Raw genomic sequence first — 26308 nt, 5'->3', positions numbered from 1 at the left:
GTGGGGACAGAAGAATATGTGAACTCGACAGAGTAAAATAAAATGATCTACATGGTATCTAAGGCTTTCTTGCAAAGAAATGGGCTGAGATCCTGTTTAATGCCCCACTTACTACACTACCACTGTGTCTTTGGGGTGAAGGAAGATGATTCTATTGCATCTGAGCCTCAACCCCTTGGATTTGATGATCGACTTATACCCCAAGGGTAACTGGACAGGAAGAAAGTTGGGAATTAACAGCTACCATGTGCCTAAAAGAGGTATTACTTTACAGCTTAAGTAACTAAGCATCAAACACATCAGCACATCATAAATGGCAAAGCTAATATTTGAACACAAGCAGTGTTACAGTCTTTGGTATCACCACCACACCACCCTGTCTGCCAACATGCCAAAGTCCTTTGAAGACATAGTGAACAGGAGTACAATTTTGAGAGACAAATCCATGTCATCTAAGGGGAACTAGAAGTAGGGAGTCTAGAAGCAATAACAAGGGATGGCAGAAGACCAGTCTTTTCATGGCTAATTTTAAAGCTTTTCCTTATGGCTAAGTTCAGACACTATTATAAATTCTTAGCCATATGATTTTAATAAATGCTTATATGGAGTTTATTCATATAGGGTGATAAATTCAAGGGATTCTTAGAGGGTTCTTATACATAAGATATAAGAACAAAATATTAAGCCTAATCTTTCATGAAGCAGAGACTAAAATTCATCAGGCATAGATGGAACCTGAGTGATTTCAGAGATTATAAATACAATTGTAACACAAATTGTGCCTACCTCAGGCTTTAAATGGTACAGACTTTCAATAAAGGTTTTGTTGTTTTGCATTATCCAATCCAACATATATCACAGAGGAAGAAGCAAAGACCCAGATATGTCAACAGCATTTGGAGGTCACACTGCTAAGTCAGGGACAAAGCAAAGGTTGGGACTCAAGTCCTTCAGCTCTTAAACCCTGAACTGCTTTCTGGATGCTCTAATCACTCTCATCCCCTGTCCCACAATCCTTTTAAGTAGTTGAAGTTTAAGAAGAAACAATAAAAAGTGTAATACACTTTTCAGATTCTGTGGCTGAAGGCAGAGCACACATCTGCTGTGTGAACAGAACACCGTTAGAGAGAGCTTAAACCAATACATGAGGTCTGAGGCAAGAATTCTGGAGACGAAGAAAGGTTCAGGTCAAGCCTCGCGCTTCCGTTTGCTAGAATTGCGAGCTTGGGCAAGTCTCATAACTTATATGGTCATCTTCCCACAGTGAGAAAATGGTTATACCCGTCAGCTTCACAAAAATAAGATGACGACCAAATGATATAACGGTGAATGGAAGGTTTGAGCATCTACACACTCAAATGCACCAGCAATCCTAATGTCTTCTTATGGTACCTTGAAGAGACACTTTCTGCTCTTCCACTCTATCCTTCTAAAGAAAAGGACAATTACTTTCCAACTCACAGGCAAAACTCAAAAAAGTAAAAATAAAATTCAATTAAAAATTTAAAAAGGGAGGGCGCCTGGGTGGCTCAGTGGGTTAAGCCTCTGCCTTCAGCTCAGGTCATGATCTCAGGGTCCTGGGATCGAGTCCCGCATTGGGCTCTCTGCTCAGCAGGGAGCCTGCTTCCTCCTCTCCCTCTCTGCCTGCCTCTCTACCTACTTGTGATCTCTGTCTGTCAAATAAATAAATAAAAATCTTAAAAAAAAAAAATTTAAAAAGGGAAAACCATTCCCATCATTACCATCATCATGGCCAGAATGCTGAGAATTAGCTACATGCCTACGATGTACTTGGCATTGCTCTAAGAACATTTCTTCTATCCTTTACTCTCCCAAACCCTCTGAAGTTGTTGGTACCATTTTAGTCATGAGGAAATCAAGACAGGGAAAAAAAAAAAAACTTTGCCCAAGATCACACACTACTCAGGATTTGACTTCTTTGCTTCCAGAGCCAATTCTTGACTATAACATATACAGCCTCCATACACAAACACTGGAAAAAGAATGGAAAGGTTTCCCTACCACTTTCTAGGAAAACTACTTCCTTCTTAAGATGAAAAGAGAAAAAATAGTGAATTTAAAATAGATCATCAAATTTATTTTAGGTTTTTCTCACAAGCTTAATCTTCTTGAGAATAAAAGTTATTAACCAAACTCTTCTGGATGCTTCAAGTGGGCTTTTGTTTCTTAAGAAGCTGTTCCAATCAAAACAAACCTAAGGGCAAGCTCACAAAATGCCCCTTCAACATTGCTATCACACAGGACAGATGACAGATAAAGATAAAATCTAAGACTCTCCATTTCCCTGTGTGAATTGGAAGTGTTGTTCCAAAATGACTGAGATGGATAGCCCCCAGATTTGGTCAGCGGAAACCCAGTCATGTGTATGAGATGCTTTTCTTCACCTAGCCCCACTTATCCAGCCAAACTAAAGAATTACAAAGCAAAAGCAGAAATTACTAACTTAAGGCATACTTCTCATATGCAGGCCAATAAAACAAACCAAGTGGCTATTACTCATTAAATTATCTGTTTCACCAACAGTCATACTATTAATGGTGGATACTGGCATCTGGTGAACACATACAGTTGCTTTCATTCATTTGAGATGCCATTTCAGGGCTGACCTTAACTGAGAAAAATATCTGCTTCATCTCAGGGATGGGTCCATTACATTATTTACTGGTGATAAAAACCAGCATTCTTTAATCACCAGACACTAAAAATTACACGGAAAGAAAATTATGTGGATCACTATATGTGTCATCAATACACCACAATATAGAAATCCTGTGCCTACCCAAACCATTTCCAATACCCCTCTCCTTGATTGCTTCCTAATAAAGAAGCTAAAAAGATAGAGTATCACTTCCCCAAATTCCTTACAGCTAGAAGTATTTGTGGAACCCAATGTTGACCAATGAAATAAAGGTAGGTGGCTAGGGAACATGAAGCTTCTGCTGCCTAATAAAAGGGATAGGAATGAGAGGAGAGCTCACAGTGTTGCCCCACCCCCTTTATTCTTGCCATGAATGCAAACAGGATGTCTGGTGCCACAGAGCACCATGTAACTCTAACCATGTAACTGTAACCATGTAACACCAAGAGCACCACCACTGTAACCATGAGGGGACAAGACCAGGAAAAGATAAGCCCATAGATATCCACTCTGAGGATGTGGAGCAAAAAGACAGGACACATTCGAGTCCTTCACTATATTTGGTACTGCCAATCTTTGGATTTCTAACTCACAATAAATGTCCTTAGGTTTTAAGTGACGCTTAGATGGATTTTTCCCTTATTCTCAGTCAAAAATCATTTCTAACAGACTCAAATGTTAATCTATTCTCCCCGATTACCACCACAGTAGACACCTGGATCGTTTGTCCAATACCTGTTGTTTTAGGAACAATTCTACCACAGATGGTTTTCTTAGGAGCTTCCAGGTCAACACATATAACCCTAACTCTTGGCCCTAGATTGAGCCAGAGAAAAAAATCTGACCCAAGCTCAGCAAGTCCTCTTCTTGAATTTTTTGAATATTAGAACAACAGAAATCAATCTCTCTCCAATTTTTAAAGCTATAAAAAAAGAAATTTTAGGAGTTACTGGCAGCCATGTTTTCCATCACCAAGAAAACGAGCTTGCAGTGAGACAAAAAGTAGCAGGCATGTACTTCCATTTCTTAACAGTATGGCAAACTAGCTATCCTGAATGAGACCCTCAATTAAAAACATGAAAAAGGCTAGATGAAATACTACAATACATTTTTAAACCATGTACTGAACTAGTAGGGAATCCAGAGGCCAATAATGAAGTGAAAACAAGATCCCTAGGAGTTAAGTCAGTCCCAAAGCCGGCATTTACCCTGCGCTTATGTAGAAAACCTGGTCATCTTAAGCTCCCATTTTGATACCTATCCTGGGTTTATAAGATAAAACTTTGAGCCTACTCAAGGTCAAAATTCTTCTAAGACACCCTTGTATAAGTTTGAATCTCTAAGTAGTTATACCTTAGTCAATGAAAAACCAGCTCACCCTGAAAAATGGGAGGGTAAGGTAACCTGTCTATCTTGAGTATGGTACTAGCTACAGAAAAAACAAAACAAAAACAAAAAACCACCAATAATGTATAACCACAAGTGGGCCTCCATACTGGTTTGCCCCCCAGATTCATGCTATGTGGGAGATCTTTAAACTTTAAGCAGAAACAAAATAAAATAAAATAAAAGTCCAGAAAATTTCAGGCAGAGAATTTGATTTAAAGTTCCTGAATTGTGGCACTTCAATTGGCAAAAGCAAATAATCTTCTCTGAAGGAACACAGCTTTTACACAGGCCTCAGAGAATTCCCACAGATGACATTCCAAGAAATACAAGCTAATAGTCAAAATTGCAAAACACATAGGGAAATAAGACATTTTTAGAATGAGTCATTATAGAAAAATTACAAAACACATGAGGAAACAAGACACCAATATTAGAATGAACCACTATAGAAAACAGAGTAACATCTGCAGAGATTTTACCTACTGGCATTTTTAGACATAGTATTTTTAAACTATGGTTTTTATGTAACATGAAATAAAATAGAGGCTTGAAAATATGGAAGAATGAGAATGACCAAATATTTTTAGAAGACAAAAAGAGAACTTTTAAAAATTAAAAATATAACTAAAATTAAACTCTCAAAGAATAAAGAGATTAAAATAGAATTAATAAAGAATAATAGAGCAGAACAAATCACCCAGAGTGCAGCATAAGGAACAAAGATGGAAAAGAAGAAGACATTAAGGAACCTAGCCTACCCGAAGCTCCTCAGGTAACCAATGGGAAAGGAAGTATTCCAATAGAAAAAGGCTCAGAATTTCCCACTGTTAGCAAAAAAAGCAACCTCAAGTCTAAGAATCTAACAAATACAATGCAGGATACATGAAAACAAACCACTACCTGCACTCATACCAATAAAAATGGAGAAAATCAAAGGTCAAGAGAAGATCATAAAATCAATCAGAGAGATAGTCAAGTCTTGTCGATTACTTTTCACAGCAAAATGGAACTCCAAAAAAGCAGAGAGGCTGTGAGAAAGTGCCTTTCCACCTAAATTCTATATCTACCCCTTGAAAATAAAAGTAACATCTTCAGACAAACAAAATGATTATTTTCAAACAAAGTAAGAGAATTTACCACTAACAGATGTTCTAAGTTATACAGGAACATCCTGAGGCAGAAAGATAATCATCTCAGATAGGAGGTCTGATAAATACTAATATGTAAGTCAATTTCATAAAAATTACATTGTAAATAAAATCATATCTAATATACACATTTAAATAAAGTACTAACATTGTGAATGACAAGAACATATATACTAAGAGGGTGACAGGACTTAAAATGTTCTAAGGTCCTTATAGCAGAGAAAAGAATGACAGTGATTAACATTAGGCTTAATTAAACATACACATTAAAATACCTGGGGGTAAGTGCTATAATAAACATATAAAGTATAACCCTCAAGCTAGGAGAGGGAAAAAAGTGGAAAGGACAACAATAAACAAAACCTTCAATGAAACTTAAAGGTGGCAAGAAAGGAGGAAAAAAATGGAAAAAAAAAAATTGAAGTAAAAAAGAAAATCACAGGGGTGCCTGGGTGGCTCAGTGGGTTACCCTCTGCCTTCAGCTCAGGTCATGATCTCAGGGTCCTGGGATCGAGCCCCGCATCAGGCTCTCTGTTCAGCAGGGAGCCTGCTTCCCCCTCTCTCTGCCTGCTGCTCTGCCTACTTGTGATCTGTCAAATAAATAAATAAAATCTTAAGAAAAAGAAAACCCACAAACTAAGATTCTAAGTCCAAGGTCATCAGTACTTACAACAAATGTATGTGGACCAAAGATTCTTTTTTTTTTTTTTTAAAAGATTTATTTATTTATTTATTTATTTGATAGAGAGCACAAGTAGGCAGAGAGGCAGGCAGAGAGGTAGGCAGAGAGAGAGGGGGAAGCAGGCCCCCCCCGCTGAGCAGAGAGAGCCCGATGCGGGGCTCGATCCCAGGACCCTGAGATCATAACCTGAGCTGGGCAGAGGCTTAAACCGCTGAGCCACCCAGGCACCCCTGGACCAAAGATTCTAATTAACAGACAAAGATGGTAAGAATACTTTTAAAAATCTGGTTATGCATGTTTGTGAGATATCTCTAAAACATAATGACAATTCACACGTTAAAGAAAAAATTATACATTAAAGAAAAATTATACTAACAAACCAGTTCTGGTGTGCATACATTAGGAGTAGACAAAAGAGACTTCAATATAATAGATTAAAAATGTTCCCCACATAATGGGAGAATGTTTAGTTCACCAGGAAGTTAACAGTTTTACAAGTGTTACCCTTTTGTGACATAACTTCAGGAAACTAAAAAAAACCCAAAACCTTACAAACTACAAGGCAAGATTACAATTCCCTGCCATAGCAGGAAATTTTTAGGCCTTTCAAAAATTTTTACATACAGTTAAATTCACTTTTTTCTTTGGTATACAGTTCTATGAGTTTTGACACATACATGTACTATGTAACCATCACCATAATTTGGATATAAAAAAGTTTCATAACTCCAAAACATTAACAGTGGGAAATTTTAACAAATGTCTTTCAACCACCGATAGATCAAACAAAGACCCTAGTGATTTCATGTATAAGATATTGCATCCCAGAAATGGAAAATGCACATTCTTTTAAAAACAGTGAAACATGTATGAAAATTGGTCACATGCTAAGCCATAAAGCAAGCCTCTCCAGTTATCAAGACCTGATCTGACAGTTATTATCTGATCAACATACAACTAAATTGTAAAACTTTTTTAATTTAAAAGTGGAAGTCCTCCATGCAGCAGACATATAAAACACTTCTAAATAACACATACAAGAAACAATAGCAAATATAAGAAAACATTTTGGGACACCTGAGTGGCTCAGTTGGTTAAGTGCTTTTCTTCAGCCCAAGTCATGATCCCAGGATCCTCAGATCGAATCCCGCACTGGGCTCCCTGCTCAACGGGGAATCTGCTTGTCCCTCTCCCTCTGCCCTGCTTGTGTTCACTCGAAATTGCTAATTCCATTCCTGTATGTCCCACGACTAACTCTAATCCTCCTGCTTCCTTACTACAAGGACCCCCGTGATTACATCAGGCACACTTGGAAATCCAGGAAAATCTTCCCATCTCAAGATCCTTAATCACATTTGTTAAGTCCCTGTTACCAAATAAGGTAACATACTCACCAGTTCTAGGGATTACAAAGTGGACATCATGGTGTCAAGAGGGCATTCTTAAGCCCACCACAGGGACCAAACCAGATCGTTGAAGAATTAACAACATACTAGGAGGATATTCAGATTAGGAAACTTAGATGACACTAGGTAAATTTCTAGAAACATATATTTTACCAAACTCAGCCTGAAGAAATAGCTCTTTAAAGAAAATAAATCAGTAGTTAATCGTGCCATAAAGAAAGCACAAGGCTGAGACTGCTTCACTCACCAAACGGTATACGAACAGGTAGTTCCGATGCTACAGAAACTCTCCCAGAGAACAGAAAACCAGAGAACACTCCACAAGTCATTTTAAGAGTGTAGTATAACCCTAAAGCAGATGAGGACAGGACAAGAATGCAAAGCGCTAATGCAGAGAGAGGAAACTACAAGAGACATACATAGGTTGCTAAAGGTACTCGGTGCCTGAAACAGGTCTATTCCTGGGTGGGTGCTGCCTCCCGCCTTTCATGCAATTCAGTTGTCCAGCCAGGACTGTTTGAGACAACAGAAGTCCCCTTTTTGTTGAAGCTAGCTCAAGCAGGCTATCACCCAGAATAAAGAACCTAACTAGATCACCCTGCCCCGAACCAGCCTGCCACATCCAACCTCTTTAATGACATTTGCTTAAGTATCATCAACTTGATTATCTGTATTAATGCAAGGGCCTGCGGACAAATGGGTAGTGAAAGCCAGGTCAACCATAAGTACTTTAAAAGACATGCTGTTGTTTTCCCACCAAGCTCTCTAACTGCATTTTTTCTTAAGCTTTTATTAAGATGAATTCAAATCATTTGGGCACAGAGAACTGATGGACTAGATGAAAACAATGAACATCAGGGGAATAAAAATATGTGTGGGATTCAACATTCTCCAAGAATAATCCTCAAACTAGATCTCACTCATCTCTCCTCATAAGATTGCAAATTCCTTCAGAGCGGGGACCATTTATGTTTGTTCAGGTAGATGACCTTATAAATAGTCAAGAAGCTTGCACAATCCAATGACCTTTGGGACTATGTTTCTCAGAGTCTTGCCAAGGACATATTTTCCATTGCAACAGTTAAGATGCCAATACAGAAACATGCAAAATGGTGAAGAAAGTTTATATTCCCTTGCATAATGCCCCACACTTCAAATCCTATTAAATAATTAATTCCTTTAAGGTAAAAGGAAAAAACCCGAAATCATACACGTGAAATTGAGAAAGAACAATTACCAGGATGCAACCAGCAAGGAGATGTAACAAGGTTTCAGAAGAACCTGGGTAATGTTCTCCATCAATAAGACACCTGGCAAACAGAGTAACTCAACTGCCCCTCTGCAGCACCCACGGCAGGTGATGATAAATTAGACAAGCAGGTCAACTAGAAGTATCAATACATGTCCTGAAACCTGCTTCAGTCAAGACATGGTACCACAACCTTCTGGGATGACACAATATTGGTAACGTTTTTAGCCATCATCAAAAAAGATGAGTCAGGGGCGCCTGGGTGGCTCAGTGGGTTAAAGCCTCTGCCTTCGGCTCGGGTCGTGATCCCAGGGTCCTTGGATCGAGCCCCGCATCGGGCTGTCTGCTCCGCGGAGAGCCTGCTTCCTCCTCTCTTTCTCTCTGCCTGCCTCTCTGCCTACTTGTGATCTCTGTCTGTCAAATAAATAAATAAAATCTTTAAAAAAAAAAAAAAAAAGATGAGTCAATGCAGGGGTTCTTAATAGTCAGGTGACAAGAGAAGCCAAATTTTATATAATCTACGTGCAGATCATTGCCTGGAGCTAAATCAGGGCTCAAGGACTTAATGGACAATGGGGTTGAAGGAAGGAGAACACAGTTGTACTCAGAACTCGGGATAAGGGGACAAAAAGGAGGCGTTGTTTCCTTATTCACACGTTAAGCATTCAAAGGAACAAGAATCTAGAACCTGTGTGTTCAAAAGACCCAGATTTCAGATGGGAAATAACTTTTCAAATGCCTCTCCTTCTCACCAAGCCTGCTACGAGATCACCAGCAAGTATCCTTGTCAGGGTCCCGATCACCATCATTTCCCATCTTGCCTTGTTAGTTTGTACCCTGTAGGGGACAACTGGAAATAATATTGAATGTTTTGTTTTGCTCTCTCAACAAGCTTTATATATTCATCCCTGACAGATCTGAAAATAAAGTCAAAGCTAACATTAAAAAAAAAAAAAAGAAGAAGAAGAAGAAGAAGAAGAAGAAAGGAAAAGTTTTTCTAGCTTACAAGAAAGCAGTAAAGGACGATTAGGGGTTTCCTCCCTCCCCCTGCCCAGATCAAGGACTACATTCCCTTGGGCTTTTATATCCTTGTATAATATTTAATTAAATACTCTGTTCCTACTGGTTTATGTACTAGAGAACACTAATTTTAGAAAACCGATTAGCTAGTTCTTTCTAACTGTATGTTATTGTAGCTAAGGTCAAATTTTTCACTGAAACTATGGCAACAAAACCCCAGTATTCTTCATCGACAAAACTGAAGCAAAGTTCTCAAGAGAGAGGCCTCCACTAGATGGCTAGACCTAGGCTAGATTATTCTATTTCTTACTTCTACCTGAAATGCTATGTTCCTGGGAATGGTTGGGGCGGGGGGAGGACCTCAAAGAAATTTGCTAGCATAAGTCCAAGTGAGCTTATATAGAAGTGTCATCACTGATAACATTTTTAGACACATATAATTTTAGCAGCACAAAACATCAAGACATTTCAGAAGCACCCAAATTGGAACTCAAATGTACCCGGAAAAATACCAGATGAAAAAAAGGAACTTTTAAAATTTCAAAAAGAGGACTAATTGCCCAATTTATTTTCTCAATTATTACAACTGCTCAAAATCGAGTTTTTCCTACACGGACCTCCAGCTACTGCTCTGTAAAGGAAAAACGATGGACTCTTTGAAGGGACAAATTTTTCTCCCCATACCTGAGGCCATGCTCCACTTATCTTCGTAAACCAATGCCTATAGACACAAACACAATTTCTGCCTTCAAGAGGAGCCATGCTGGCCTCTCGCCTTGGAGAGAGGTGTCTTTGTGTTGGCTGATAGGACCAAGGAAGCAGCCAGTGGACATCCTTTCTCCTTAGAATCCAACTGTCCTCAAAGCCAGGGAGAATGTCCTTCCACAGACTGACTGGCAAGAACCCTTCCCTCCGAACCTACAACAAACACACAGGGTGTGGGGGTGGGGGACTTTCAGGAAAACAGCAGATTGGCAATATCTTCCTCCTGTCTGTCAAGAGTGGCTGGAAGGCCTGCTGCTTGGGTTAAGATAAACACAACTTCCTGTCTCAGCTAGGTTTGTAATTTTATACATAAGGCAGGATTACCATCTGGAGCAAATGCCCCTTCAGTAACAGAGGCTCTGATCAAGGCTTATACACGTAGAAAAAGGGCCTGATGGCTTCTCTTCGGAAATCAACAAGTTCTAGAGCTCCCTCTTGATTATGAGACACACTCCGTAAAATTTACTAAGACATTCAGGAAGGTTATAAAGCGTGGCTATGGATACCTTTGTATAATCCACATACCGAAATACTACAACAGACATTAGTGTTATACCAGATGGCAAGGCCTGTGTTTGACCCTCCCAAGAGATGTCCTGAGAGCTGCTAATTGCAGATTTACTCATGAGGGCTACTCAGTTACTACTTACTCAGTGCTTAGCTTGTGCTCAGCATGTTGCTAATCATGCACCCCCTCATCCGAAAACAATCCAATCAGTTCCATACTATTATTAACCATAGTTACCAAGTGGAGAAACAAGGTTTAGAGAGATTAAGTAATATGCCCATGGTCACACAGCTAATTAAGGAGCGGGGTAGGGACCTGACTGCCCATCTGATTCCAGAGCCAACCCTCCTAACCACTATTGCCCCACGGAATCCCCACTACACCAAACATACTCATTAAAACTAGATCCAGCACTTGACTTTTCATATCCATTCATCTTTTCCAAGAGTCAATAATTCCATCTTTCCGCCACTTTGCAATGCTCTCTCTTGGTCAGACTGAACACATTTCTGGGTCCCTGCAAGGCTCTCATTTGGAGTGTGTATCTGTTCTCTCCCCAGCTGTTTGCTGACCCGATGCCCCCAACCACAAGGCTTCCGCAGGAAGCAAAAACAGAAGGAACAGCTGGGTCCTTTGGTGGGAAAACAGACACTTATGGTCCAATGGGATCATCTACCTAACCTCTGTCCCCAAGCGAAAATTCCCCTCTTCAAAATCCCTGACAAATAGTTCGTTTCCTCTGAATGAGAGGAAACTCAATTATCTGAAGCAGGCCTCTTCCCTGAGCAATAGCTTGGCACTTAGAATCAAGTTCCTTAAATCTGAAACCCTGCCTCTGGTCACTTTTATCTGCTGACCCTAATTCTCTCTTGTTCTGGGTACAGGACATCCATCTTCCATATAACAGCCCTAAAGTAATGGAAGATTGACAGCTGACCCTTAGAGCTTTACACGAGGATGGCAATGTCAGAAACGCCCAAATCTCAGGCCTCACCCCAGACCTACAGAATGGGAATCTGTGTTTTTAACAAGATCCCTGGGTGGATTCTATGCACATTCGTTTCAGAAGCAATGCCTTAGAGGCCTCTTTTCATTTATTCTACAAATACCTACAAATATTCTACAAATACCAAATACCTAAATAAATTCATTTATTCTTCAAAGAGCCTACTATAATCCGGGACCTGTACAAAGCCTTCAAGGAGACAGGCTTCGGACTTCACAGTCAGCCGGAGTTGGGTGGGAGGGAAGTCATAAACTAGCCGTAACAGCAAAGTTTTACAGCAGGTAGTTGGGGCCAGGTGCTCCTCTAAGTGCTTAACACAGATAAGCTCATTTGATCATCACAAAAACACTATGGGCACACACAGTCAGTCACATCCCCATTTTCAAGCCGAAGAAATAGAGGTACTGAAAGGCAAAGTAATGGGTCCAGGGGGGACACAACCAGCAAAATGCAGAGCCAAGAGACAAACCCAAGCAGTCTGGCTTCAGCGTCTTTGAAAAGGAGGAACAGCTTATCTGCACACAAGGGGTCGGCAAGGATAGTCCAGGGGAGATGTCTGAGGTTTGAAGGACAGGTGGGCATCGGGGAGACGGGGGGGTCCCAGGAGGAACGACAGAGATGGGGAGATCACTTCAGCATGAAGAAAAAGGCCATGCAAAGGCCCAGAGTGGAGAGCAAGCAAGCACACTGATTGCCAGGAAGAAATCAATCAGTCTGGCGGGAGCACAGGACATAGCGTGAGACTGCAGATGAGGCCAAGAGGTAAGCAGAGTGACTCACGCAGGGCCTCGTGAACCCTGGAAGTATGTTGTGTATCCTAAGCACCACTAGGGAACAGCCCGGGGCTCCACCCAGCCAGTGACATCATCAGATCGACACCAATTCCTGTGGCTGCAGTGAAGGGTGGCCCCACAGTGGGGCCCACGAAGGAGGGGAAGAGGGAAATGCAGAAACCAACAAGGAGGCCAGTGCAGGGACTTAAGTGAGAAATGCTCCAGCTGGCTTAAAATGGCTTAAATTCTCTCCGTTGCTCTTGGTTCAACATGAATACAATTGTTTTGCGATCCATCCTCCTGATTACCCCTCCTTGAGTTTTATTCCCACTAAGCAATATGTCCCTTAAATGTCAGCACTGAACCCAGAACTTGGTAAGAGGCCCCAAATGTTTCCTGAGAAGTGCAGCTCTATTCATCTCCTTGAGTGCATCACTGGAGAGGAGACTCTCCAGCCCTCCAGATGTGGGTTCAGATTCTGAGTATGGCTTGGTGACTGACCATTGCTGGGTTCAAGGTGCCCAATTACAAAATGGGGATAATCCCACCACCCACAGCCTAAAGATGTCCTAACGGTCAAGAGCAAAAGCCATGGGCCTACCAGGAGGCCAGGCACCAAAGGGGAAGCTCTTTAACCAAGATTTGTTTTTCACAATCATGAAAATTTAGTGAAGACAAGGAATCGCAAAACTATAGGCAGCAAAGAGAGAAAAGAGATCCAACAACGCGGGTCAAAGAGAAGGCACCCTCAGGGGATAAGTAAGGCCAATCCACTGTTCCAGGGAGAAGACAGGTCAACTATAAAAAATCTTTTCAAAAGTGCCAGACTCAGGTAATGTGGAAAGAGAATGATAAAACAGCATCCATGTTAAAAAGTCAATTGTCGACTTAAAGGTCACCAAGAGAAACACTAGTAGCAACAGGCAAACTGAAAATCTTCTCAGAAAAAACATGAATTCCTTCCCAATCAGTTTTTAACTAAGGACCAACATTATACCAGCACTAGGCCAGGAGTGCAGGGTAAGGTCTGGTCCCTCCAGGTGCCCCAAAAATTTAGCTATGGAGACAAAACAGAAAACAGTTGTGTAAACACCATATTCTGGGTTGGTAAGCAGGCAGGTAGTTCATTCCTCTAGTATGTGGACATTCACTCTCGTGTTAGTACATCTCAGAAGGACTTATCTTGCTCAAGTAGAAGAGGAAATGCAACAAGAAATCTGCAATTTAGTGAAGGAATACTTGAAGACCAGCCCTCTTCTAAAAGCAGTTTACAGTAGGGATTAGGAGGTTTTCTGAAATCAGACTGTCTGGGTTCAAAGCCTGGCTCTGCCATTTCTACCTACCGCAATCCTGTACCAAATATTCAACATTTTGTGCTTCAGATCCCTTATCTATAGAAGGAGGTTAACTATGGCTGTCTTCCAGTTATTAAGAGGGTTAAACAGATTAATGAATACAAAGGTAAATACACGAATTAAATAGATTAGTGAATATACATATGCACTACGTAAGATATTCACTATTATTTACAGAAAACAGAACACACAAGGTAAGGGTCAAAAAATAAGAGGGGCGCCTGGGTGGCTCGTGGGTTAAAGCCTCTGTCTTCGGCTCAGGTCATGATCCCAGGTCCTCTCTCTGCCTGCCTCTCTGCCTACTTGTGATCTCTGTCTGTCAAATAAATAAATAAAATCTTTTTTAAAATAATAATAATAATAAATAATACCTTTTAAATCTATGGCCCAAACAGACCTGCCTAGTTTAAAAGATAGTGTGTGTGGAAACCCACTCTGTGTCCCAATCCCTATTTTTTTTTAAGTTTTAATTTATTTATTTGACAGAGAGAGCGAGAGAGGGAACACAAGCAGGGGAAGTGGAAGAGAGAGAAGCAGGCTTCCTGCTGAGCAGGGAGCCTGATGCAGGGCTCCATCCCAGGACTCTGTGATCATGACTTGAGCCGAAGGCAAATGCTTTTTGACTGAGCCACTCAGGCGCCCCCAAACTCAATTTTGACAAAGTATTGTTCCTGGACCCCAGGAGATTAAATCTAATTTCCATATCCATCCAAAAAAGAGAAAAAAAGAAAGAAATTTATCTTAAGCTCAAGTGATTCACCACATATCTTCATCAATGTTCTGAAGACAGGATTCTAAAAGCCTCTGCCTAAAGAAAAAAAATCTTCAATCAGCCACTGTGTTCTCCTTTCAGAAGAACCATAGAACAGTATGACAGTATGACAGTATGACCCCATGACACTCGGTCACCATCCCAAAGGAGGAAGCCCCGAGAGCAATACTGAGACACAATGAGATGACAAGGTCCAGGTACCCATTGCCCTGGAAGTATTTCAGGCACTGAAGTTGAAACCTGTTCTCCATTAGCAAATGAATTATTATGGGTAAATAAATACAGGACAGGGGTCTGGGGCCTAATTTCCCTGGGTGGCTCTGATCTTCACAAAGGAAGCTATCCAGGGCATCAAAGGAAGCAGAAGCTCTCTTGCCCCCAAGTGTAGGATGCCTGGAGCTTTCAGAGATGCATCTCAAAGCTTCAAGCAAGTAGGCAGAAATCCAGTGAGGGCCACATGCGGCAATGTGTGGGACCCCAGAGTAATCAAGCAGCAGGCATGAACCCAGTGAATGTGCGACCCACGGTGAGCATTCTATGTTGCCTGGGGAATGGATTTAAATTACAGTGTTGTTCCCTTTAAATGGGAGTCTGTTGGTGCAAGATTGAGATAAGCTGGTAAGTCTGAAATGATGATTATAAAAAAACCTACTAATCTTTTTATTAAATTTGAATTGATTTTGCGAACACAAAGTTAAAAGAGGCTTTCTCCAAAGCAGCCGCACGCACGCACAACCACACATAAAACCTTTAATGTGCTTCAAAGTGTATCCTTAACAAGCACCTAAAACAGATTTTTCTGCCTTATTTAACAAGACAGGCAGAAACTAAGTCCTTTACCCCCACTGTGAGAGGCCTGTCATGGATTGGAATCAAAAGAACAAACAAATTTTAAGTTAGGCCCTCCCCTTTGCATGCGGGTATTTAAAACTAAGATACGGGTTCATCCCTTCAATGCTTTGCCAAAAGGAAAAATAAAATAAAATAAAAGACTGTTGCCTAGCAACAATTAAGACCATCACCCAAAGGAGGGTGATTTGAAAGAAAGCTAAACCATTGAGTTTGTTTGGTCACCTTAGGCCAGAGACTTTTGCCACCCAAGACCTGGCTATGTCCCCATCTGGCCTCAGAGTAAGGCCTAGCTGTTTCCATACGTTTGTCTTACCTTGACCAAGAAGATCTGCAATCCTGAAGAAATAAAAACCTACATCTGGGGGCACCTGGCTCAGTGGGCTAAAGCCTCTGCCTTCGGCTCAGGTCATGATCTCAGGGTCCTGGGATCAAGCCCTGCATGGGGCTCTCTGCTCAGCAGGGAGCCTGTTTCCCTTCCTCTCTCTCTGCCTGCCTCTCTGCCTACTTGAGATCTCTGTCAAATATATAAATAAAAGCTTAAAAAAAAAAAAAAACCAAAAACCTACATCTGGACAGCACGAGACTCCTGAACATTAATGTTCTCTTGTGAAATGTTAACTGGCCTGTTTCTAGCACTGGTCACAAAGCTTCAAGCTGGAAGGGGTCTAGGAAGTTACTTTGTCTACATTTTACTTAACAGGTAGGGAAAACTATGATACCCTAAGGTATCGTAGCAGTTGGCAGGTGACACTGGGCTGGACATTGGCTCTCGGATCAGGTGTTGCTCCTCACTCCAGCCTTAGCAGTTCTCCCACATGGGCTAAGAACCACTGCCTACTTCAACCTCAACACAAGCAAGCCAATGATCGGGTAAGTAAGCTGTAGGTACTCAAATACTTCTTATCCCCCCAACCATGAAAAATACCACTCTTATTTAAGACTCCTTTAGAAGCTGCTGGGGTATGCAAGAGCTTGCCTGGGATGTGAAACCTCTTTTTAGCAACCAAGACACCTAAGTAAGTCCACAAGACCCCTAATAGGTGGGCCAATGTAGTGCAAGAACTCTGGGACAGAGGAAAATCGCAGTAAAAGTGACAAGGACACAAGAGCTTTAGGTCCAAATTTGTCGTAGCCAAGCAACATATGCTGCTTCTTCCCAGTATCACCCTGAGACTGTGACTCCGGGCTGGCATTGTTCTAAGCAAGACACCTGCTGAGCAATCAGGAGTTGTCAACTTGGAGATACCCAGAGACATGGTTATACTGGTTATACACGGTTATACTGGTCCAGACCTTCACGCCCACTACAAAGAGGACTCAAGTTGTAGGTAACACGCTGCGTAGCCCACAGACCATCTTGGGGGTAGTTGAAAGGATCCAGGGCTTTCGCCTTCCCGTTTGGCTTTCTTCCGCATTTACATGGTCCTAAATCCAAGTTAAGAGCTTCAGCAGACAGCAGAAGAAAAGCAGTTAACTTGGCCCACTTTCATTTAGAGACTGGAGGTAATAGGGGTCCCAGCCTCAAGAGACCCTTGTGCTGAATGGAAAAGGGGCCAGAGGGCACAGAAGAGTAAGAGCACTGCTCCCTGGCCTCCCTCTAACACTCACAGGTCATAAGACACTGGGCCACATGCTCAACCAATATCAGCCAAAAGGCACCAGGCATCCTGGGCTGAGGAGGTGCTGCCAAGCTGAATGAGAGAACGAACACACATGAGAAGTATCACCATGTACTGCGCCCCAGCAAATGACAGACCAGAGGGGCAATTTTTTACACTTTGTAGAAGACATTTCATGTGCTTTGCCTCTGCTTGCATATAAACAGCTGCAGTGTGAACAACAACTTCCTAGACAACTCTAGACAACTTCCTCAAAGATGTCAACTGTGCATTGGCAGTGACCTGAGAATGCGCCTTTCCTCCTGGGACTCTAAACAGCTGGCACACAGGAGGTGTCTGATAATGTTTGTGGAATGAATGATAATCCTTGTAAGTGACAGTCAACAGACTATGGGGAAGTCGCTCCATTTCTAAGAGCACCCTTTTCCTCAACTGCATCATGGGAACATCCTTAGCTCACCTCATGGGCAGTTATATGGATTATGAGATAATCCGTGGGAAGTGCTCAGCACAAAGCAGATGATCTATTCGTGTTGGCTCCTATTCTCTATAATGTGGCTCTGTTTCTCCATAAAACCCCAAGACTCCTGAAAGCAAGGGGGACTGTGTAACTCATCTTGTCCCCTCTCCTCAGCAAGGCCAGCAGCTGGGACATAGTAGGGCTTCAATGTCCCCTGAGCTTAACACCCATTTTCATGACACTTTAGCTGAGTGGGTTATTTTCCTTGAAAGCAACTTGATTGGGGGAAGAAAGAAACATGGGACAAGGAAAATACCTAGAACATCCACACTCTCAGCCTGATCTCTGACCTCTGCCCCAATTCATATAAACCACAGAATGATTTCAGAATGCCTCCTTTGTCCTCACCTTTCCCTGCCCAAACTTCTCCCTGTGTTAAGCGAGTTTCCTTGCAAACAACTTTTCTTCTGAAACTAAGGGGTTCCTGCAAAGTTAAAAACTTCTCACTCTTCACTCACATTGATATGGTAGCATCTAAGATAAAAAAAAAAAAAAAAAAAACCAACCAAACAGAAAACCTGGGGCCAAGAATTGGCCTCTTGAACTGAATGGAGAAGATGAAGTTTTGAGGGTAAGAACTTGACCGTTGCCCCAGTCTGAAAAAGCAGATTACACAACAAATGGCATGTTCAACACTAATGCCGATCTTAATTCCCAAAAGCCCCAGGCCTTGTTTCTCCTCCAACACTCCTAGAAGTAGCATTTAAAACAGCAAAGTTTCTGGGATCAAAACAAGACTGGTAGTTAATTTCCTTCTTTTCTTTATAGAAGATGCTGTTATATTTAGTAGGGGGAAGAGACGGGTGGGGATGGAAGGGGAAAACATCCTCTAAAGAAGGAATTCCGTAACCACAAAGTTTCTATTGCCGGTTTCAATCTGTCTGTCTTCCTTCTTCTTTCAAGATTATGAGCAAAGCCAGCACAAATCAGGGAGAAGAGAGATTGTGACTTACCTGCCATGGACACTGATGCTTCCAAAGGGTACCACATTAGCTAAAGGACTAAAGGCGACTGAGCTAGACTACGTCGCTGCTCTTATCGTCACCTAGAGCCCAGGGGCCACTGTCCAAAATTCATGAGGACAATGAAGGAGACTTGGCTTAAGTGAACCAGACGTTCACCCAATCTCTCCTTCCTATGATGAAGTCCGGGGCAGAAGATACATTCAAGGGAATCACCAAAAAAACCCCAATTCACTTGGCAATTAACTTTTACCCATCAGAAAAAAGCAAGTGTGTTCAAGATTTTTACTCTTTTGCAGCTACTGGGGAAAATAACAGCTACCAGTCACTGATCAGGTCTTGTGTACCAACTACATACTCTATTTGGCTCTTTAGCCATATTATCTTCGATTCTATTACCTTTACAAATAAGGTATTTACAAGGAAGGAATTGTCCCCCCCCCCCCATTTTATGGGTGAGGAAGCAAGCTCAGAAAAATTAATCTATCAAAGCCACTTAGCCTGTACATGGGAACGCCAGGACTCAAATCTAGGCCTTTGGGTCTCTATGCACACCCCTACCCACAAAAGCATTAAACACAAAAATAAAAAACAATACTCTCATATCACTAAAGGATTCGTGTACAGAATTCCCTTCTGCCACCCTTTATGAGTACGAGCCTCTGTGCTAAGTACTGGCAATGAAAAGACAGGACTAAGGCTTACTGAGTCCTGAACCAAAGGCCAGGCTCCCTCAGTACTGAATTTGAAACACACATTTCATCTTCCCAGGAACCTTATGAGGTAGCGACTAACATCATTTCCCATTTTACAGAGGAGAAAACCAAGCTTCACAGAGGTTAAGCAATTTGTCCAAGGTCACACAGCTAAGAACTTGGATTTGAACCCAGAAAGCCCAGTCCCAGGGCCTATGCTATTAACCACGAGAGTGGCAGTTTTCAAGAGGAGCTCACAAAATAAAAAACACCAAGTCAGAAGCCACAGGGACCATTACATAAATAGGCCTTTGGTTTCCATTTACTTAAGATCAGGTTATGATGGTTCTCAATATAGGAAATAAGTTGGCAAGGAAACAATGGAAGCAACAACAAACCCAAATGACTAAATGTAGCTCTGCTGATTGCTCAGATAAAGAATCCATCATCCTAGCCGGCCGCTTGCCAGAATCTCACTTTTCCATATGTGTTTGTTAAACTCTAGGGTGTAACGGCACGGCAAGAAAATGGACTAGAAATGCCTCCAAATTGTCCAACTGCCCTATGCACAATTTCTAAACATCAAAATTACTTCAACTTCAAAAATCACTTATATTTGGAAAGGCAATAATCTCTTCCAAAAGAGAAATCAGTTTCTTCACATTAGAAAAAAAAAATTTTTTTTTTCTTTTTTTCAAGGAATGCTACATTAGAACTGAAGGGCTGCTTAGGAAAGTGTTTAAATCCTTGCTGCCCCGATTCCAAGGGAGAGATCTTTGTGACCCTCTGCCTGGGCCCCTCACTTGCCAGCCGAGAGCCTCAGGTGCAGCACAAGGAACCCAGGCAGTCCTGACCTACATTTGCAAAGCCTGCAGCAGAGTTTGTTTGGAACCAGATTTTTCCACAAGTGCAAAGCACCTCACAACCTAGAAATCTTTATTTATGAGGACAAGCAGTCAACATAGATCAGGACACAGTCATGTGACCACCTGTAGAACCAGGCCGGGCCATAAACAAAGTTTGGTTCTTTCCAATCAGCCTCTATCAGACTGTCACTTTTATCTGAAAACAGTCCCTTCAGTCGGTCAACAGATATCTATCGAAGCACCAGACACTTTGACCCTAGTACAAGTAAAACATGTACGTCTACTCTGACTTGCCCTGGCTATGGTCCCATTTATTTCAACATTCTAAATGCAAATTCAAATAGCCACCAGTTCACTTTGTACAGGGCATGAACACCTTTCCCAGGTTCCTTTCTCAACTAGCGGGCCTATGCGCAGGATGGAGTGAGTGCTCACACTGGACCCAAGCAATGAGTACCTTCCACTTGGCCCCAGTTGCAAAACCCACACCCCACCCAGCTCACCCCTAAGTAATAAAGCCAGGAGCTAACAAGCCAGGCTCTATTAGCAGGGGTGCTTGATCTTGGCTATATAGGCGAATCACCTGGGAAGCTTTTAGAATAAGAATAAGAAAAAAGGAAACTATCAATCCTAAATTAAATGACCATCCTCAAGGGTGGAACTTCAACATCAGTATTTTTCCAAGTCCCCAAGGTGATTTTAGCCAAAGTCTAGACCTACCACTCCTACTCCATCCATCACCAGCTGTGTGACCTCAGGCAAGACACTTAACCACAGACTTTGAGGACCTCAATCCCCTCCCAAGGTGGACATAGAAACCCATGTGCTAAAATGTATGCAGAACGCTTAGCACAGCACCTGGCACAGAGTCTACTGATCTTGGCCCTGTTAGAAGATAAACTGAGGCATATTTTATTATTCAGCAGAGAGAATTAATTCTGTAAGTCACTGCCTAGATTAAAGTTATTAGATCAAATCTTTTATTTCTGCTGCATTTGGGATTCTGTTTTGGAAAAAGCCATGAAGGAAGGATTGGAAAGAAAAGGCTTCAGGGGCCACAGCTGCTCAGGATCCTGTCACACAGGGCTTATGGCAACAATTCTCTTTTTCGAAGGTCCCCCTCACCACCTCCCAGGTGAAAATATTCTCTTGATAGTCTCATGCCAACTGGATGCAATCCAACACCAAACATCTTCTAAATGGCTTCTCTCCATCTGAATGTCTGCCTTCTATTTTATTCTAATTCCTTTAGCTTTTATCAGAAAAGTCAAACGGTTTCCACATCAATTAACAATAAGAACTTATCACTCAAATGATGTAACCGAAAAATGGCAAGGTGTGAGTCCTCTGGGACTGAGGCCATGAGTCAAATCCTAACTCAATGGGTTCTCAACCCCAACTCAATATTTAAAAAAAAAAAAAAAATTACTTGGGAAGCTTAAAAAAAATGCCAGTGCCCAGGTCCCAACCTCGAGAGATTCATTTGATTGGTCTGGAGTGGGGCCCTGAATATCTGTTTAATTTTTAATCTTCCCTCAGATAATTCTACTATGCAGCTGGAGTTGAGAACTACAAACCACAAAAGCTAAGAAAAACAAAACATTTATCCTCTTAACCTCTCAACTATATTTTAAGCACCTTCTGGAATAAACTAAGCTACCTTCAGAGGAAGATACCAAATATAAGAGGCCTAGAAAGAAAACCAGTAGTGGGAAGCTACTGGTAGGAAGTGTGTCCTGCCTAGGTCTTTTAACAAAAACTAAGTGCAATAACAGACATCTTCTCCTTCCAGGTGGAAGCATCTAAGAATACCAGAGCCCCCAAAGGCACAGTGAGACTGGATGCAGTAACACGTTCCTTGTGATGAGATCCATAAATCCTGTTTGTTTAGGGACAAAGGTGCACAAATGTAAGGGTTTAGGCTGAATTTTCACTGATCAACACGTATGTAATATCCAAATGAAGGCTCTAATGAAAGCCCATTCCAATCTTGATGCTGAGCTTATTTACACATTTTCAAAAGGTCACAAAGCTTGGACTTGAAATCATACTGTAAAAAAATGTAAGTAAATAAGCCTACAATTGCTTATCAAATACACACATGTGTGAGCACGTGTGCACGCGCATACACACACACATACACAGCAATACACTTGATGAATTTCCAAATGAGGGAGGTACCTACTCCAAGAAGGACATCAACTTACCTCTGAATTTCTTGGGTGGATTGTTAAGGTCCCCAGCTTCTGGCTGAACCACACAACGATCGTCAACCAGACTGTGAAGACAAGGAAAAATGCTCTATCAAGCCAAGTCTAAGAAAACAAAACCTAAGCATGATGCAAAAATTGAATATCCAGTGCTGTTCCTATACAAAACTTGGATGGCCACGTTCCCCTGCCAGGAGGCTGTTTACACTAGAGGCTTCCCATACAGGGAACTACACCTAACCCAAAAGCCCAGGTTCTGCTCCTGCAATGCACACATTAACCTACTGTTTTCTGTGGCTCTTTTCCCTTAACCACATCCATGATGGATTTGAGCAAAACATGCAAAAATGCTGAAGTCAGGAGGCGTAGCAAGGGGTGAGGGCATTCAGCTTATGGTAGCTGAAGGGTCCATTCGTGCCAGGCAGAGTGCCGGGCCCTGTGACGTGAGGATGAATATGAACTAGGCCCTGCCCCGAGGGAGCTCAAGGCTAGTTCAAGAGCCACAAAAGCAAACTAAAAAAGAGAGTATAACCTAGGGGCTATAAGAGAAAGAATAACAAAATACAGCCGGGAACTAACAGTGCCTGAGGCCATCTGAGAAGCCACTGGCAAGAGAGAGTCATATGGAACTACTGGAAATCGACATGGAGGTAGGGAAAGTGCAAAAAGTTATAAATAAATGACCAGCCCCAATTTATATACAGACCCACTATTTATAAGTTCAGACTGACCAAAGTGACGTGTACAATTCTTTTAGGACAGATTTAAAATAATGTATTTTTTTGAACAGATGAGGAAATTGAGGCTGAGAAGTTTAAATGACTTATCCAAGTTCCTAAAACTGGTATTGGTCATTTGCCAAGTGACCACAGAAACTTGCTGCCAGCTCATACACTTCAGTTTTCCAGGGTTTCCTCCATTAGTCTGTGTTGCTCTTTATTCCAAAGGCAAGACACCATTAAATAGTTTGCCTTTACTCTTATCACAACTTTCTCCAAAATTCTGTTTCACCTCCTAAAAGTCTGGCCTGTCTTCCCAGACTGATTCAGAGCCCCCATCTTCTCCATGAAGGCGCTACCTCTGAGCCGGCATTCCCTGCCTCTCCTCCTGTCTCCCTCACCTCATTGGAGAAGCACAAATGGTGCAGTAAGCTAAGAGCTTCCCAGGGGCACAGAGCTGCCTGCTTTGTGGCCCAAAAGATGCCCACCGTTCGTACATTTTCCTGCCCAGGCGAGGTGCTCAGTTATATGTTTGTGTTTGGTGTGAATCAAAGTGGCCAGAGTAACCCACCAGCACCTTGCGGCCTTTGGGTATAAGACGCAAGATCTCTCTCCCTCAAGAAGGGGAAGAATGTGGTCAATGGCTCAAGTTTTTATGCAAAAAGTCAAGAACAGAATGTGCATACAGAAAACTCCCACTTGAAGCCCTTGAGAATGTAAATATAGTAATGCCACCAGAGCTATCATAGTATGTGAAGTGGGGGAGTGCCTTGGAATCCAATACAGTGCTGAATTAAGTACTTAGCAAGTTCTCTAGGTCGAGGGGTAAGAGAAAGGGCCCCAGCCTAGCCCAAAAGACAAATGACTGTAGATGGTATGTTGCCGCCTCTGAGCAGCTTGACGACGATTTCGTCATTTCATCCCTCCTGGTCTCGGTTCCTGTATCTGTAAAATTATAGAGTTAGTCTCAAGGAGTCTCATGTAAGGTGATGTTCCTCAGACTTCCTGATACCAGGTCCCCCTCATCCCCAGGCCTCTCAAAGCTGTGTTCAGGATGGGGTCTAAGATCTTTGATTTTTAACATGTTTCCCCAGTGATTCAGAAGCATGCCTCTGATACACATGTGCATGCACACGGGCTCTCCAAGTCCGGCTCAAGCTCTGAAGCTCAGGGAGTCAATAAAGCTACTGGGGAGGTAACCGCCATCTATATAAACGGAATGTGGCTAGGGAGCTAGATGCCAAGTTCCACAAAAACAGGGTGGTCACTCGCTGTCATTCACAATGGGTGCTCCAGAAATGTCAAAAATATTAAAAGGAAAAAGAAGCTAAACTTCAGTTTCCAAGTCCATTTTGAACCAAGGGAATATTCCTCGGAGTATTCGAGCCCAAAATTCAAAACTGACCATCTGCACATTAAGGAGAAAGTGGGGGCAGGGGTGGGGACCCTATCAATAATTTGTTTTAAAAAATAACAATAATAATTTGTTATAATACTTGAGGAAAACTCTTATAAAGCAAAGATTTTGCACCTGATAGGGATTCTAAGAATGGATGCTATGGAAGAAGACAAAAAGCAAGGCAGCATGAAAGATTTCAGGGGCTGCCACAAGTGGGCTCAGTGCTGTAAGCACTGCAGGGGCAATGGCACTATGACAAGAAATCAGGGCCCCAGAGAAAAGATGAGGCATAAGGTGGGGTTGAGGTTTCACAAGGCAGCCAAGTAAGAGCTGTGGGCACTGAGGAGGCTGGTGAGCCAATTCTGCCAGAGATGGATGGTCAGAAAAGGTGGGGAATGGAAAGTCGACCCTGCCAAGGGCAGCTGTTAGGAGCACTGGTTCTGGAGTCTGGAGTACCCACAGCTGTGGAATCTGGGGCAGGTGGCCTCACCTCTCTGAAGCTCAGAGGCTTTGCCTTCATGAAGACCAAAAATGATGGTACTTGCTATGCAGATGTGTTTGGGAATTCAAGGCATTATGTGTGGACAGTCCTTAACACAGTGTTGTACACATTCACAGGACTCACAGAAGTGGCGACCTCTGCTATTTATTACCATCGCTTTACCTGCTGAAAAGCAAGAGGATGGAGGATTCCAACAGGAGGTAAAGGAAAAGGAAGGAATCAGCCAAGAAGAAAAAAAGGGACAATCAGAGAGGCACGGACAGCAAAAGGCCTCTTTGCCAAAACCCACGGAAGATGAATTATGAAGAGTGGGTCTTTAGTGTAGACAGGTTTAAAAAAAAAAAAAAAGATAATGACTGAGAAACAGTCACTGGATTTAGGGATCAGAGTCACAGATGACTGCTTTTTATCAGATGACTTTTGAAAACAAAATTTTTATGCAATGAAGTTTAATTAAACTATACTTCTATATGTGAAATAATGTGCTCCTTGCAGCTGGAGTGACCTGAATGAGAGCCCAAGAATACTCATTCTGCACAAATACCAGAGACCAAGCATGCTTTAAATAATAGCTTTGATTAAAAGAAAGTCTCTGGCTGCTCTAAGAATTAGGTTCTTAGGGAAGCTGTTGGCTTTCCTCTCCGCAATTCAAGATCAGCTCCTGCCAAATCCAATAATTCCACCTCGGGGCCTAACTCCTCCTTTCTACACAAAGACAATCTAGACCATTCCTACGCCTTCTGGAGTTAACCATCTTGATTCTCCATTCTGCTTTTTTCTGTGTTTGGGGCTATTTCACTTCTCCTTTCCTCTTCTGGACAATGAGAGAAGGAGAAGGGAGAAGATAATCAAATAAAGACATTGGGCAATGTACTTACTCTCTTAAAAGTTGGGTAAAAATTGATGACAGCACAAAAGAACAAAAAAATCTGATTTACAGAACTTTGTGTAATATGTAACTTTCAAATGCACGTTGCAATTTAAAATCGGCAAGGTTCTGCTTCAAAGAAGAGAGAGAAGCATCTGAGAAGTTCTGGTCTTTCCTTAAATGACAAACAAGTCAGCATATGAAATTAAGAGCTTTTATGAAAGTCAAAAAGCACTTCTTTGGGGTCTGTAAAAAATAATGCTAAAATTTTATCCCATAGACTATGTACTCTCCCCCCTTATAAGGAATAGGAAATTATAATAAATTCTGAATTACAAGGGTCCTAGTTAATGAGATTTTACTC

General features: G+C 41.8%; 1 protein-coding gene across 6 annotated transcripts in view; it reads right to left on the bottom strand.

Moving 5' to 3' along the window:
• ITPR1 (inositol 1,4,5-trisphosphate receptor type 1) overlaps positions 1–26308 on the bottom strand; it is a 326972-nt gene that overhangs the window by 277381 nt on the left and 23283 nt on the right. For all 6 annotated transcript variants that reach the window (XM_059161557.1, XM_059161558.1, XM_059161559.1 and 3 more), the window contains exon 4: positions 22454–22524. In XM_059161557.1, coding sequence (XP_059017540.1) covers positions 22454–22524 — 71 coding nt within the window. The remainder of the gene's footprint in view (positions 1–22453; positions 22525–26308) is intronic.

This window comes from Mustela lutreola, chromosome 2 (genome assembly GCF_030435805.1).
Source record: "Mustela lutreola isolate mMusLut2 chromosome 2, mMusLut2.pri, whole genome shotgun sequence".
In the NCBI taxonomy this organism is placed as follows: Eukaryota; Metazoa; Chordata; class Mammalia; order Carnivora; family Mustelidae; genus Mustela; species Mustela lutreola.
This window is presented reverse-complemented; position numbering and strand designations above follow the sequence as displayed.